The 12,342-nt window shown below is 35.4% G+C and overlaps 1 protein-coding gene and 1 long non-coding RNA gene across 2 annotated transcripts in view; one reads left to right on the top strand and one right to left on the bottom strand.

Annotated features, from left to right (window-relative positions):
* Window positions 1-2,534: 2,534 nt before the first annotated feature.
* Window positions 2,535-3,522, top strand: LOC141379555 (uncharacterized). The gene is made up of 2 exons (XR_012396407.1): window positions 2,535-2,823; window positions 3,210-3,522. It is a non-coding gene; the product is annotated as an uncharacterized lncRNA (long non-coding RNA).
* Window positions 3,523-9,795: 6,273 nt separating this feature from the next.
* Window positions 9,796-12,342, bottom strand: part of rhoj (ras homolog family member J) — a 33,435-nt gene continuing 30,888 nt past the window's right edge. The window contains exon 5 of the mRNA NM_001044801.2: window positions 9,796-9,942. Within this exon, the coding sequence (NP_001038266.1) occupies window positions 9,796-9,942 (147 nt within the window). The remainder of the gene's footprint in view (window positions 9,943-12,342) is intronic.

Below are 12,342 nucleotides of genomic sequence, written 5' to 3'. Positions count from 1 at the left end.
GACACTACTAGAGAAGTTTCAATTTGATTAATCCTTCTTTCTCTATTCTATGTAGATCAGGGGTCTGTTCTTCCTATACGTGAATTACTCAGTTAGCTGAATTTCGGTTATTGGTGATTTGCAACGGTTCTGGTAGCTCAAACCTGCTCAGGAGCTGGCTCATTTCATATAAACAGGATTAGATCGGGTCAGTTCAAGCAAAGGTTATACTGAAAGTATGTACTGAATGCCGATATCTTCTTACAGTAGTAACCTATAGGTTATATACACTTGGGAAAATAGTCAAATAGGTTAAGAAATGTATATGCACATTTATAATTTAGAATAATTAGTAATATTAAATAATCAATATTTATGCTTGTATGCATATATGGGGTGGTTCTCCCCAAGGGGATCCAAGAGAACATTTAATAATATGGACTTTTTAGATATGTACGCATACTATTTTAAGGTACCGACCCAGCCTTACAATTTGTGTATGATAATAAAAAGTGCACAATATTCGACTGTTTTTTTTGTTTGTTTGTTTATTTTAAAAAAGGAATAATAATTTATGCAGAAATGCATATCTTTCGATCGCTAATATACTGGTGATTTAATGCTTTGCAGAAGTTGCAGACACCTTTACCAATATCAAAATGCTTTTTTGATGCAAAATTAATTTAAATTCACAGATTAAGAAACTTTAATAGGCCTAGGCTGCTAAAATAAAGGATATCCACTCTAAAATGTAAAACTAAAATCACTAAATACTCTTGACACATGAGAGTGTAAAGCCTGCATCTCAAAACAAGCGTGGAAAGTTATTGCATATAGTATTCAACAAACCGTTTACTGCAAATTTTCTGTAATTTGCTCACATGAATAATTGAATATTAATCAGATGATGTCATTACACTGCTGTACCGTCAGCCAATCGTTGCATTGCTGATTACGATTTTGATGATTGATACATCTGTCATTCACAACAAACGCAGCGATCTCAGATCAGTTCATCCTGTCATTTTAATCTGATTCACGAACTTGTTTGAAGAACCAAATTAGCCAGAGATCAGTTAATTTCAGTTAAAATCATCTTTGATCATTTAATCGAGGTTAGAAGAGCGAACCCCAGGACTGAGATTAGCAGCTTACGATTGAGTTAATCAAAATATCTTTACTTTGCAACAATTGTCTCAAACTCAATTCCTGGAGGGCCACAACTCTGCATAGTTTAGCTTCAACTAACTCCAACTCACACCTGCTTAATAGTCTCTAGTAGTCTTGAACACATTGAGTAGTTCAGATCAGCTATGTTTGATTAGGGTTAAAGCAAAACTGTGCAGAGCTTCAGCCCTCCAGAATTGTGTGAGACTTGAGGGTTGGAATGACATGAGGGTAAGTAATTAATAACAGAATTTTCATTTTTGGTAGTGATGTGCGGATCGATGCTAAAATATCGATATCTCCGACACCAGCTTTGCATGGTATAGAATCGATTATCTTATCAAAATATTGATATTTCAGTAATTTGGAGCAAATGTGTTGTTTATTGGAAATAGAAATACAGGGTAAAGTAACCAATTACTCTATCTGAATAATGCCAACTTTGTCTGAACTACTTGTTCTTCTACCTGCCAAGTGGAATATGGCAATGTACAACTGCAGAGCACTCTAGCTAGCCACTCAGTTCGCTGGGTGCTGGCTTGACAGTGGCAGATGTTGTTCAGTCATGCTGTCATTGGATGTGGTTGACCGCAAGCGAAGTATGTGTGGAGCTACTTCACTTCCATAAACTCAACGATGCTGTTTGTGACACCTGTAACAAAACAGTGAGGTACTGTTGTAGGCTAATACCACAAACCCAATCAAACATCTACAAATAAATCACAAGACAGAATATGACAACGAAATGACTAGGTGTTCAAAAGAGGATGAAAGGAGAGGCAGGTGCTGCTAAGTCGAGACAGACATCGCTTTCAGAGTGCAGCAGGCAGGCACTAGAGGGAGAAAATGTGGTGATGTGGCTGTATTTTGGGGGCTTGGGTTTTTGTGACAATGATAAAGCAACGGAAAAAGGTTAAAAATCTTTAAAGGGACCGAATTAACATGTCACTAAACCAAAAGGTGTGAATGTTTATTGTTTTATGTTAAGATGTTCAGGCTGGCGTTTTAAGATATACAGTACATGCTGAGATGCTGTCAATATGTAAGTTGGCTCTTTTTTGTATGATAATTCTTCATTAGTAAACGAGAAAAGCCTGTAATACTCATTCAGTATAAAGGGACACTTTTAAGTACACTATCCTACTTGTTACTTTAATTTCCCAAACAGTAATTTTGGGCAAATTATCGGTATCGCCAATATTTTCCTTCATTTTACTTGGTATCGGTCGGATAGGTAGGAAACTAGTGGTATCGCACATCACAAATTTTTGGTTGAACTGTCCCTTTTAAGTAATTCCAAGGAAGGAAGCTCCGCCTTCTAGTAGCGAAATGAGCCAATTATCGATCGCTATAGACTGATTATCCGGGGACTCCAGTCATGGAGTGTTGTCGTGTTCTTAACGACAGTTTTGATGGCTCGAGTTGAATGAGATAACGTTATGTTTGGCTACTACAGTTTATCAATACGCTGAAAGAGTTCAGGTACAACCACAGACTGGTTACAACCGTCAAACAAAACCTGAAAAGGTCTTGAAATAGGCTACAACATCTGAACAAGGGTATACATTAATTTTTAACGGCCTGTCGTCAACCAATACTTCATGTTTCCTTCGCACCACTTCCTTCACCCGTGCTCTGACAGGACTTTGGAGCACTTTAACACTTCAAATCAAAGCTGTGAGTACTTCCATTAATAAATGATTCCAAACAACATTTGAACATTTGATCAAAAGCTTTAATCACTCGGTGTATATTTACAACATTAGTTTTGGCAAAGAAAGCTGTCATGTTTAATCATACAGAAACCAATACATGAAATTTAAAGGGAAAATAAAACATTACAAATATTAAATAGACGTTTACAGCTGAGTTCAAGTTATAGCTCTTTCAACCAGTGACTGAAATCTGGTCTTTTCATTAGCATTAAGGTATATAAACGATTGCATAGCACAATGCAAGGCACAGTGTCATAAGTGCACTTAACATAAGTAAATAAACAAACTCTATGCTACATTTAAAGGCAAGTGAATGGAGGCTCATTCTTATTCCTTTCTGTGGAGCAGGCTTGATTTCTCAGCCCGACAAAAAAGATCACTTGCACCTTGTAGGTTCTCGAAAGAAGTCCCTGAGGTCAAACAAAAGAACGACTGATGTGAAGACCACAAGAAATCAGTACCAGTTCTGGTGTCCAACAACACGGTCATCTGAAGACTACAACACAAGGCTTTTGGTGAGTTAAATCAGAATACGGAGACTTGAACTGCAGGGTTTCAGTTCAGTGCTTTGGCAGATGCACACACAAGGGCTACACAAAAAAAATTGTCCATAACAGTTGACACACGCGTGTGTGTGTTTAAAAAAAAATTAAAAAACAAAGTAGAGAGATGTGCTCATTTTGAAAAGGCCACATAGTTAAGGCAAGATTGTTGAGAGTGATCAGTGGTGGTGTTTGCAGCATGACTGCACTACATGCCTGCAGAAAAAAACAAGTCTAAGGAACAAAGCCATTTGTGTTTGAGCTGATCTTTAAAGAGGAAAATGAGGGGGAGGCTTCGGCCAGAGGAAAAACAGAAGAGTTAGACAGCATATAAAGCCCAGTCCTTAGTAAACACACTAGTACTTCGGCTCAAAAAGGGACTAGTTGGGTGATGTGTGTCTTTTTTACAGTGTTTGATCATATAGAGGGCTGTGTGTGTCACTTAAAAATCAAATATGTATGTTTATACCCACATGAAAAAGTACTATAGTAATCTACAGGAAATACTGTAGTGTGTTTGAACTATATTATAGTATTCTGTTGTGGTGATTCTGTAGTTGCTACGCTAACATGACACCTATATAGGCAAATCACCCCGATACTGTTGTTTTTCTACAGCAATATTGTATATTATACTTCAATACACCACAGATTACTGTAGTAAAAACTAAAGTATACTACAGTATTTATCGGTATGTAATTTTACTATTAACATTTAATTCATCTTTATTTATATAGCGCTTTTGCAATGTTCATTTTCAATGCAGCTTTATACTACAATATATATTTATACTACAAAAAAATGCTGTGTATCCTATATTATGCACAATATAAAACACTTTAGTATAGTTCAAAAACCCTAGTATTTACAAAAAAATGCTATAGTATTTTTTCCTATACTATTATGTACCGTAGTATTTATTTCTTGTGGGAATGACAGTAAGCAAACTTATATTTTTATTGTACACACAAGCTGAGATTCTGGCTTTTAATAAGTCTTTAAAACTTTTAACGTTTTCTTCTTTTTAAAAGCTTACTTTTTTTTATTGCATTAAAATGGGTAAAACAATTTGTATAGATATGTTTTCATAGATTCCAGACATGTGGCAGTAAAATCAATTTTTCCAAAAGTGCACAGTGTTTGGATGTAAGAATAAATGTGGATATTTAAATTCATATAAAACTGTTCACTGGTGTTGACAATATATATTGACTCAATATAGAGAATGGGAATCTACGTGATGGCTGCCATGTGGTATGAGCACACACTAAGATCGTTTTACAGTAATACTTTTTGAAAAACATCTTACAAACACTAAAAATAGACTCAATTTGAACATCTTTAGGAAGAAAACACTTTTTGTTTGTCTGAGAAGCTGTAAATATTAATTTAATTATTTTCTGTTACCAAGACTAAAATGGAACTAGAAGCTGTGCACGGATGCAGAAGTGGATCATATAAAGCACAGGTGTCAAACTCAGTGCCTCGAGGGCCGCAGCTCTGCACAGTTCAGTTCCAACCCTAATTAAACACACCTGATAAAACTAATTGAGTCCTTCAGGCTTGTTTGAAACCTACAGGTAAGTGTGTTAAAGCAGGGTTGCAACTAAACCATGCAAGCTGCGGCCCTCCAGGAACCAAGTTTGATACCCCTGATATCAAGGAACGAGCATATCCATAAATGACGATATTTATAAGCTGCTGCAAGAAAACATTTCCGCGTGTGAATAGGGCTGTGTGATTAGTCGAAGTAATCGAAGTTGACATTCACAACCTATAATCGATCTAATGTTTCCAGGTAAAAAATTTTCAATTAGTTTCCATGTGTGGAGTCACATGACCCCACTCTGTTTATTCTTCTGATGTGCACCGTTTAAAAAAATTAACTACACATTGTAACGATGCATAGCGTAAGCTCTGTGTTTGGTTGGTTTGGTATCGTTGATGAGTGTTGGCGGGGCCGAGAGAGATAGGCGAGTGCTTAGAAGTGTCGAGTCTCTTGTAGGAGCTCCATATGGAGACTTTTGTTTTGTGTTTATCTTATGATTAAAGTTGTTTTGAAAAAACAAACACCCAAGTTTAAAATATCATTTACAGGATTATAAGTGTTATTTTATTTAGAAAAGATACTGCTTATTTTTTACTTTTAATACGAAAAATATTGAAAATAATTTATTTTTTCCAAAAGTACAAGTTAATTATTTAAACTTTTTTATTTAAAAAAATAAATAAATAGTGACTGTTGTTTTAGTCAGTGTTTTAATTTCAGCTGGTCAACTTTGTAATAATTATTATTATAATTACGTTATTAAAAATTTAGGATAGTAGATATTGTGTGTGCTTTCTTCAATTATTTTAAAGTCAAATAATGCACCCTTCATTCAAAAATCTCTCACCTGTAATATGTGAACATATTTACTGTACAAAATCTGTCAGTGAACTACGAGGGCAAAGAATAAAATAAATAAAATTATCATTGATTAATCGTATCGAGTTAAAATGGTCAATTAATCGAGATTTTGATTTTAGGCCAAATCGCCCAACCTTACGTGTGAATTTCTTTATTCGTAATGTGAGCACTAAACAGTTTTTTAAAAATCTGTGTATATATGATATGAGAAACCTCCAGAGATCAATGGGATTCAGAATTCTTTAAGCTGTGATGACACATTCCCATTCTCTAATCCATTTTAAAAAAATGTAATATTGTGTTCGCTAAAGTTGGACTTTTGTCTATTTGTTATTGCAGCAACGTCATCTGATAAAGATATAATTTTTTGTGTTCAAGTTGCAGATGCACAATCATTTGCACATTTGAGTGTTTATAGCCTATCTTTGACCATTCCAATATGATGGACGGCTTTACATGTTAAAGCCCATAGTAACTGCTGAATGAGGCATGAATGAGGTTAGATTTACAATGATTTCTCAACATTTTACCTATAATATATGTGTGTTTATTTCTTCATTTCTAAATGAATTTATTTATATTTACTTTACTGGGCTTTGAATTATTTGGTGATTAATTATTTTCATTTTATTTTTAAGTGCCACTTACAGTCCCTCACACTTTTATTCCTCCATCGGCTCATTTTTTTATTAGAGGAAAATGAGAGCATTCATTGTGTAGGCAGTGTCATTTGTGAAGATAAAATACAGGCCCCGTCTTAAATGGAAATGCGTATGAAAAATATAATAATTACAGCACCATTATATGGCATCATTGTTCTACACCTACATATAAAGATCAAGGCCTGACAGCTTGCAGAAACACGACTAAGTAACTTCAGGCCATCTCGATTTGGAAAAACCCATTCAAATACAAGTAATCCATGGGCTAATGTTGTCACAAAATACATTTCCCTTTATCCTGAAACTGACAGACATCAGTAATCACATAGCATGCTTGATTGTCCTTAATTTTAGCCAATAAGTTCTTTAGCGTACATGTCTTTGGATGTGTAGACGTTATCAGTGCTATTTGCAGTTGCTAATTTTGAATGGCCCGATGATTTGTGGTAAAGATGCACTTCTGACTCTCTCTTTCCACCTGCTCTATCTCTATTGATGAGCTGGCTATCCTCCAGAGAATTTCCCTTATTAACTAGCTGGAACTGCTGAAGCATTGACTCCAGAAAGAGCGCAGTATTGATTCGAGGCGATTGAGAGAAAGCCAGCTTCTACAGAGGAATGGATTTTCATCTTTTTTTCATAAGCCTTGAGAAACCATACGATATGGTGGTGGCCAAATTATTAGAACACTAGCATTTACACCAGATTTTATTTCAGTTATTCCTTTATTTGCTCTATTGTCTTAGTTGGAAGTGTCAGTTTACATTTCCAAACAGTTTTTGCTATTTAATTGAATTTGTTTTTTTTTTGCACAAGAATTTTTGAGCAGTTCATACTCCACACAGAGAATCATTGTGGCCCATTCTTTGCTATCTTTTAGGGAGGGATTGTTAAATTTCCTCTGGTGACTATGAGAGCTTGGTCTTTTAGTGCTGTGGCCTCCATATTGTGAAAATCTCTTCCCCATGACATCCGTCAAGCACAAAAACAATTGGAAGTTTTGTCTTGTTTCTAGTCAAATATCAAAAAAAAAAACTTTTTCAAAAGAAGTACAAATTATCTAAAAAAAAAAAAAAGTCAAAATTAAGTAAGTTTTCTCTTAAAGCAGGTTATTTTGTTTGTTTGAAGGAAAAATATTGGATTGTGACTTTTTTTTTCCTGAAAATATTATTTATTTATTTATTTATTTATTTTTTGTTTAGAAAATGCATCTTGACTAAATAGATATTTCGACTAGAAACAAGACTCCTTCCAAATGAGGAAATAATTTTTTGCAGTGAATGCTCCCTTGTCTCCTTTTTCCTCTGGGTATTACTTCTTAGTTCTCAGACTGTATCCTCAGTAGTAGTACAATATCTTCCTATGGATGTTTATGTTATTATGTTATGCTGTTCTGTATCTGATGTTTATGAATGTACCTTGTAATGTGACCTTATCTAGACTATATTCAGGTTGATTCAAAATTATTACCACAAATTTTAAAAATGTGGACTCTGCAAAGAAAAAAAGAGAGAGCTAAGTGCTTTCTGTCGTTGATTTAAGGAAGCTCTAAAGTTTTGAAAAAGGATTAATTACCCAAGCTTTCATCTTGTTTTTTTTTTGATTAAATAAAGATTTTCAAAGTTGTGGTATTTTTTTTTAATCACTCTGTATATATTCAAAAACATAAAAGCAGCATTAACTAAGAGACCACTGGTCTAACTCTCTTGAAATCGGCATGCAGTGCAAGTCTAAAGTGGCACCACACAGAAATGTTGCACTCCATGTAAGCGACTGTATATTGCAGAAAATTTCACACATCATTCTTTAGCAAAAACTTAAAACTAGCTCATATCACGGCTCAAAAGCATACCTGCCAACACTCCCGTTTTTCCCGTATTTCAGACCCATCTCCTGTTTTGTTCTGTCTCCTGGAAAACTCCTGAATTCCCTAACCCGCTCCCCAGTCTTTAGTTCTCGTAAACGCCCGCCCCATGCTCCTCAGTTATTCTTCAGTTCGCGCTGCACATCAACCCACCCCCCCAACCCCCAGATTTTCAGAGACAAATGTTGGCAGGTATGTTCAAAAGAATCATGAAAAGATTTAACAACTTCAAAGAGTAGGTCACACTGTACAACTGTAATAAAAGTAGAACTTTTTTACTTTGCCTTATGGTATTATTTTAAACACTTTGAACTAGTTACGAATATACTAGTTACAGATTTACTTTAAATTCTACATTTAAAAAAAAAACTCATTCAACTAAACTGCTTGGACCCTGATAATTGTTTCTTGCATGTATTTATTATTATTATTATTATTATTATTATTATTATTATTATTACTACTATTATTATTATCATTATTATTAAGAAGAAACAAAACAGACTCAGTCCAGAAAAACGTAAGAAAGATCTTCAAAACACTTCAAGATACCTGCCTGCAAAGAGAAAATGCAGCAGAAAAGTTAGAACGCTGTCTAAAATAACATTACAATTTTATATTTTTTCTTTATTGGTTAACTTCTAACTAAACTATATCAACAGTTGCTGTAGCCACCCTTTGCGTTTAACTTGCGCAGTTTTTTAGGTAGCTTTGCAGGAAGGTTTCTTAAAGCATCTTGGACAAGTTAACACAATTCTTCTGGATTGAGTCTGTCTCAGTTTTTTTCATGATGATGGCGAGATCAGATCTCTGTGTGAAGCACTGGCTGCTCAAACACTTGAATGTTTGATTCGTAATGTGCTCTTCATTTAGACAAATTTAACTGTGATTTTGTCAATATTAAGATTTTTTTCTAAATCCTCAGATTTTAGATTCTCATATAGTTGTATCTTGGCCAAATATTATTCTATCATAAGTATACATAAATGAAAAGCTTATTTATTCAGGTTTCAGGTGATGTATAAATATTAATTTCAAAAATATATCCATGTATGACCTTTTGTGGTCCAGAGTTGCATCAAGAAGTACTAATAATTTTGGCCACCACTGTAGATCTCCGATTAAAAAAAAAAATAGCAGTGGCCCAAAGCTGAATCTAAAATGTTTGTCTGACTGGAGATTGGCAAAGTCGTGCCACGTCAGTTCTAGTAACCGCAGTCCAGACGGAGACTTCTTTGGCTCGAGTAGCAGATCCTGCAAGGCAATGCGGAGAGAAATTAAGGCACTTGTTTTGGACAGTGTAGCTCTCCCCGAGTCACACAAGCCCGGGGCAAAAGCGCTCATTGTCCTGAGGGACAACAGGCGGATGGAGAAAGGAAGGATGTACAGCAGACCGGAGGCGGTTTAGGGTCTTTCGGAGGAGTGTGGATGTTCACAGCTGGAGATGCTTTATCCTCACACGAGAGCACAACAGCACCTGCAGGCCGCACAACCCCGTTTCTGTTTCTTAGGGCTAAAGATTGTCAGGATGGCCTCGTCAAACACTGTCTTCAGTCCTTTCTGAGTCAGCGCCGAACACTCCAGATAGCACTGGGCTCCAATCTGTGGACGGCAATATTCAATAATGTACATTCAGCTGTAGGTTTGAGGGGATGGACTCAAATACATCATTTACATCAGTTTTGTGCGTTCGGTAATATGACATTTAGAAAGTATTAGGAGCTATTTCACTGTTGGTTAATGTGTGTGTGAGGGCTATAAACGGGCCTGCTGGGACTAATAGCCTCTGACTGTGAGCTCTGAGGCCATAATCAATCTGTGTAATCTGGTCTTTATTGTTATTTCACATAGAAGAAAGACTGACGTGTTGACTGCTGCATGCTTCTGTATATTTCTGATCACAGGGCTACTTTAAATAGCTCTGTCAATGTTTTTAGCTGCAAAAAAATGCACATTTAAGACTATTGCTCATGTAATATTATATATTCATTTATTTCATAGGATCATTTCTGTTAATTATGAAGTCAATTGTGTAATTGGCAGTGTTTTTATGAGTGCTTTATACACTAATTATGAATAGAAATGTCAACAGAGTTACAACCTACCACTTATTATAGCTTCTTATTTATAAGTAGCACATTTAATTTTTTATTTATTTTTTGTCTACAATAAAAACAGTAACCTCTTAACACCATTTATGCTACATTTAAACTGCATTCAACAATATATACACATACAAAGATGGACTTTGTTCATACTGATTTCATTTACTTGTTTATATCCATACATTTCTTTTTTTACTTTTAGCACTGTTTTTAGTTTCATATCCTGTTAAGCTTGAAATTATTCATACCTCTGGTAAATTTTCAATCAAAGTTGCTTAAAGAAATATTTTTTCCACAATGATGCCTCTTGTACATCGTCTTATTAACTTTTGGAAGAAAAGCCTGTGTCAAATCTGGTTAAAAAAACTTGCTGGTTGAATAAAAGTAACTTTTTAAAGTTAGAATTTGCCAGGGATATGAAATATTTTTGGGCTTGACTGTTTATAATTTTAAATTGTTTTTGTGATGTGAATATGAACACATTTCTATTAATGAACCATTTACTATGAGTTTTGCCTCTGTAAACTCCTAATTTGCTGTTTATTAATAGCTATTAATGTAATGGTTATGCATGGTTTCTGGTACATTTATTCTTCCATGGCGGGGCGCCACGCCAAAATTGATCCCGCCACGGCAACATTACAGCTTTCCATTCAAAACATTCAGTCTTGTTTTTTAAAAGCGGGTGATAACCGCACCAAAAAGTTTAAAAAAATAAGTGAATTATAACAGCGCAAACTTTTCTGTAACCGCAGTAGTGCTGTGCGTCATTTGTTTAACCCTTTAAGGTTACATGGTGACTGACTTGACCAGGCCCGGATTGGCTAATCGGGAGGACCGGAAGAATTCCCGGTGGGCCGGTCTGTTTTTTGGCCGCTAGGGCCGGTGTCCCTAGCTGCTTGCACTCTCAGCAGTCACACTCTTTTCATTTATTCATGTATTTGACCATAGCCTCACTCTTTTTATTCATTATTTTGTCGCAGCTCCGCTCTTTTTATTTATTTTCTCGCAGACCGTGAGCAAAATGCAGCCCGGAGGGTAATGATTACGTAATAGTAAATCATCATTCGACCCCAAACAGCACCTTAGTGAATATATGAATTTAAATAATTAATATTAATGAATAATACACCTGCTCAATGAAAATCAGATGATTCACTACGTAATAAGTCTGATATAATTTGATCAGAAATCTTGAAGGGAGAGAAAAAGATCGAGGTGAGTCACAGTCCAATTTATATTTTTCTTCCCAACACAACAGCGCTATTGTGGTCCAGTAGTCAGTGCGTTGTCTTACTACGCCGCCGACCCGTGTTTGAATCTCACCTGAATATGCATTCATATGTTATTTTCATTTTTATTGTTAAGACATATAATACTGTTAGGGTTGTTAAACATTTGAAGTTCTAAAGCAGCTGTTTCCTTGAAAAAGACGCTGTAGTGTCATTAAAAACTGAATTGGAAATTACCTTATTTTAATATAGTCAGTCGTGAACTGAGGTGGGACGGTCTAAGGCTTGAAACTCCAGGGCTGAAAAGTAGTCCCACTGCAGGCTTGTACTTGACTGACTGACTGACTGACTGACTGACAGGTGTGTGATGCATGAGGCCAGCAAACACGATGTATAGCCATTTCACTTTACTTCAGGACGCATTAATACGGCTCTGTAGGTCTATTGGAGACATTCATAAATATTCCTAGCAAATCTAATAAATGTTGGAGACATACTTGTTACATAAACGCACTAAATCACAATCAGGTTAGGGATATAGAATAAGATCATGCAGAATATGTACTTTAAGTACTAACAAACAGCCAATATTTTAATAATATGCAGGTAATACGCCACAAGTTAATAGATAGAATTGTTAATTAAACTAAAGTGGTGGTCAAACT

The sequence above is a fragment of the Danio rerio genome, chromosome 20, assembly GCF_049306965.1.
Source record: "Danio rerio strain Tuebingen ecotype United States chromosome 20, GRCz12tu, whole genome shotgun sequence".
Classification (NCBI taxonomy): Eukaryota; Metazoa; Chordata; class Actinopteri; order Cypriniformes; family Danionidae; genus Danio; species Danio rerio.
Note: the sequence above shows the minus strand (reverse complement) of the source record. Positions and strands in the feature narration are given on the sequence as shown.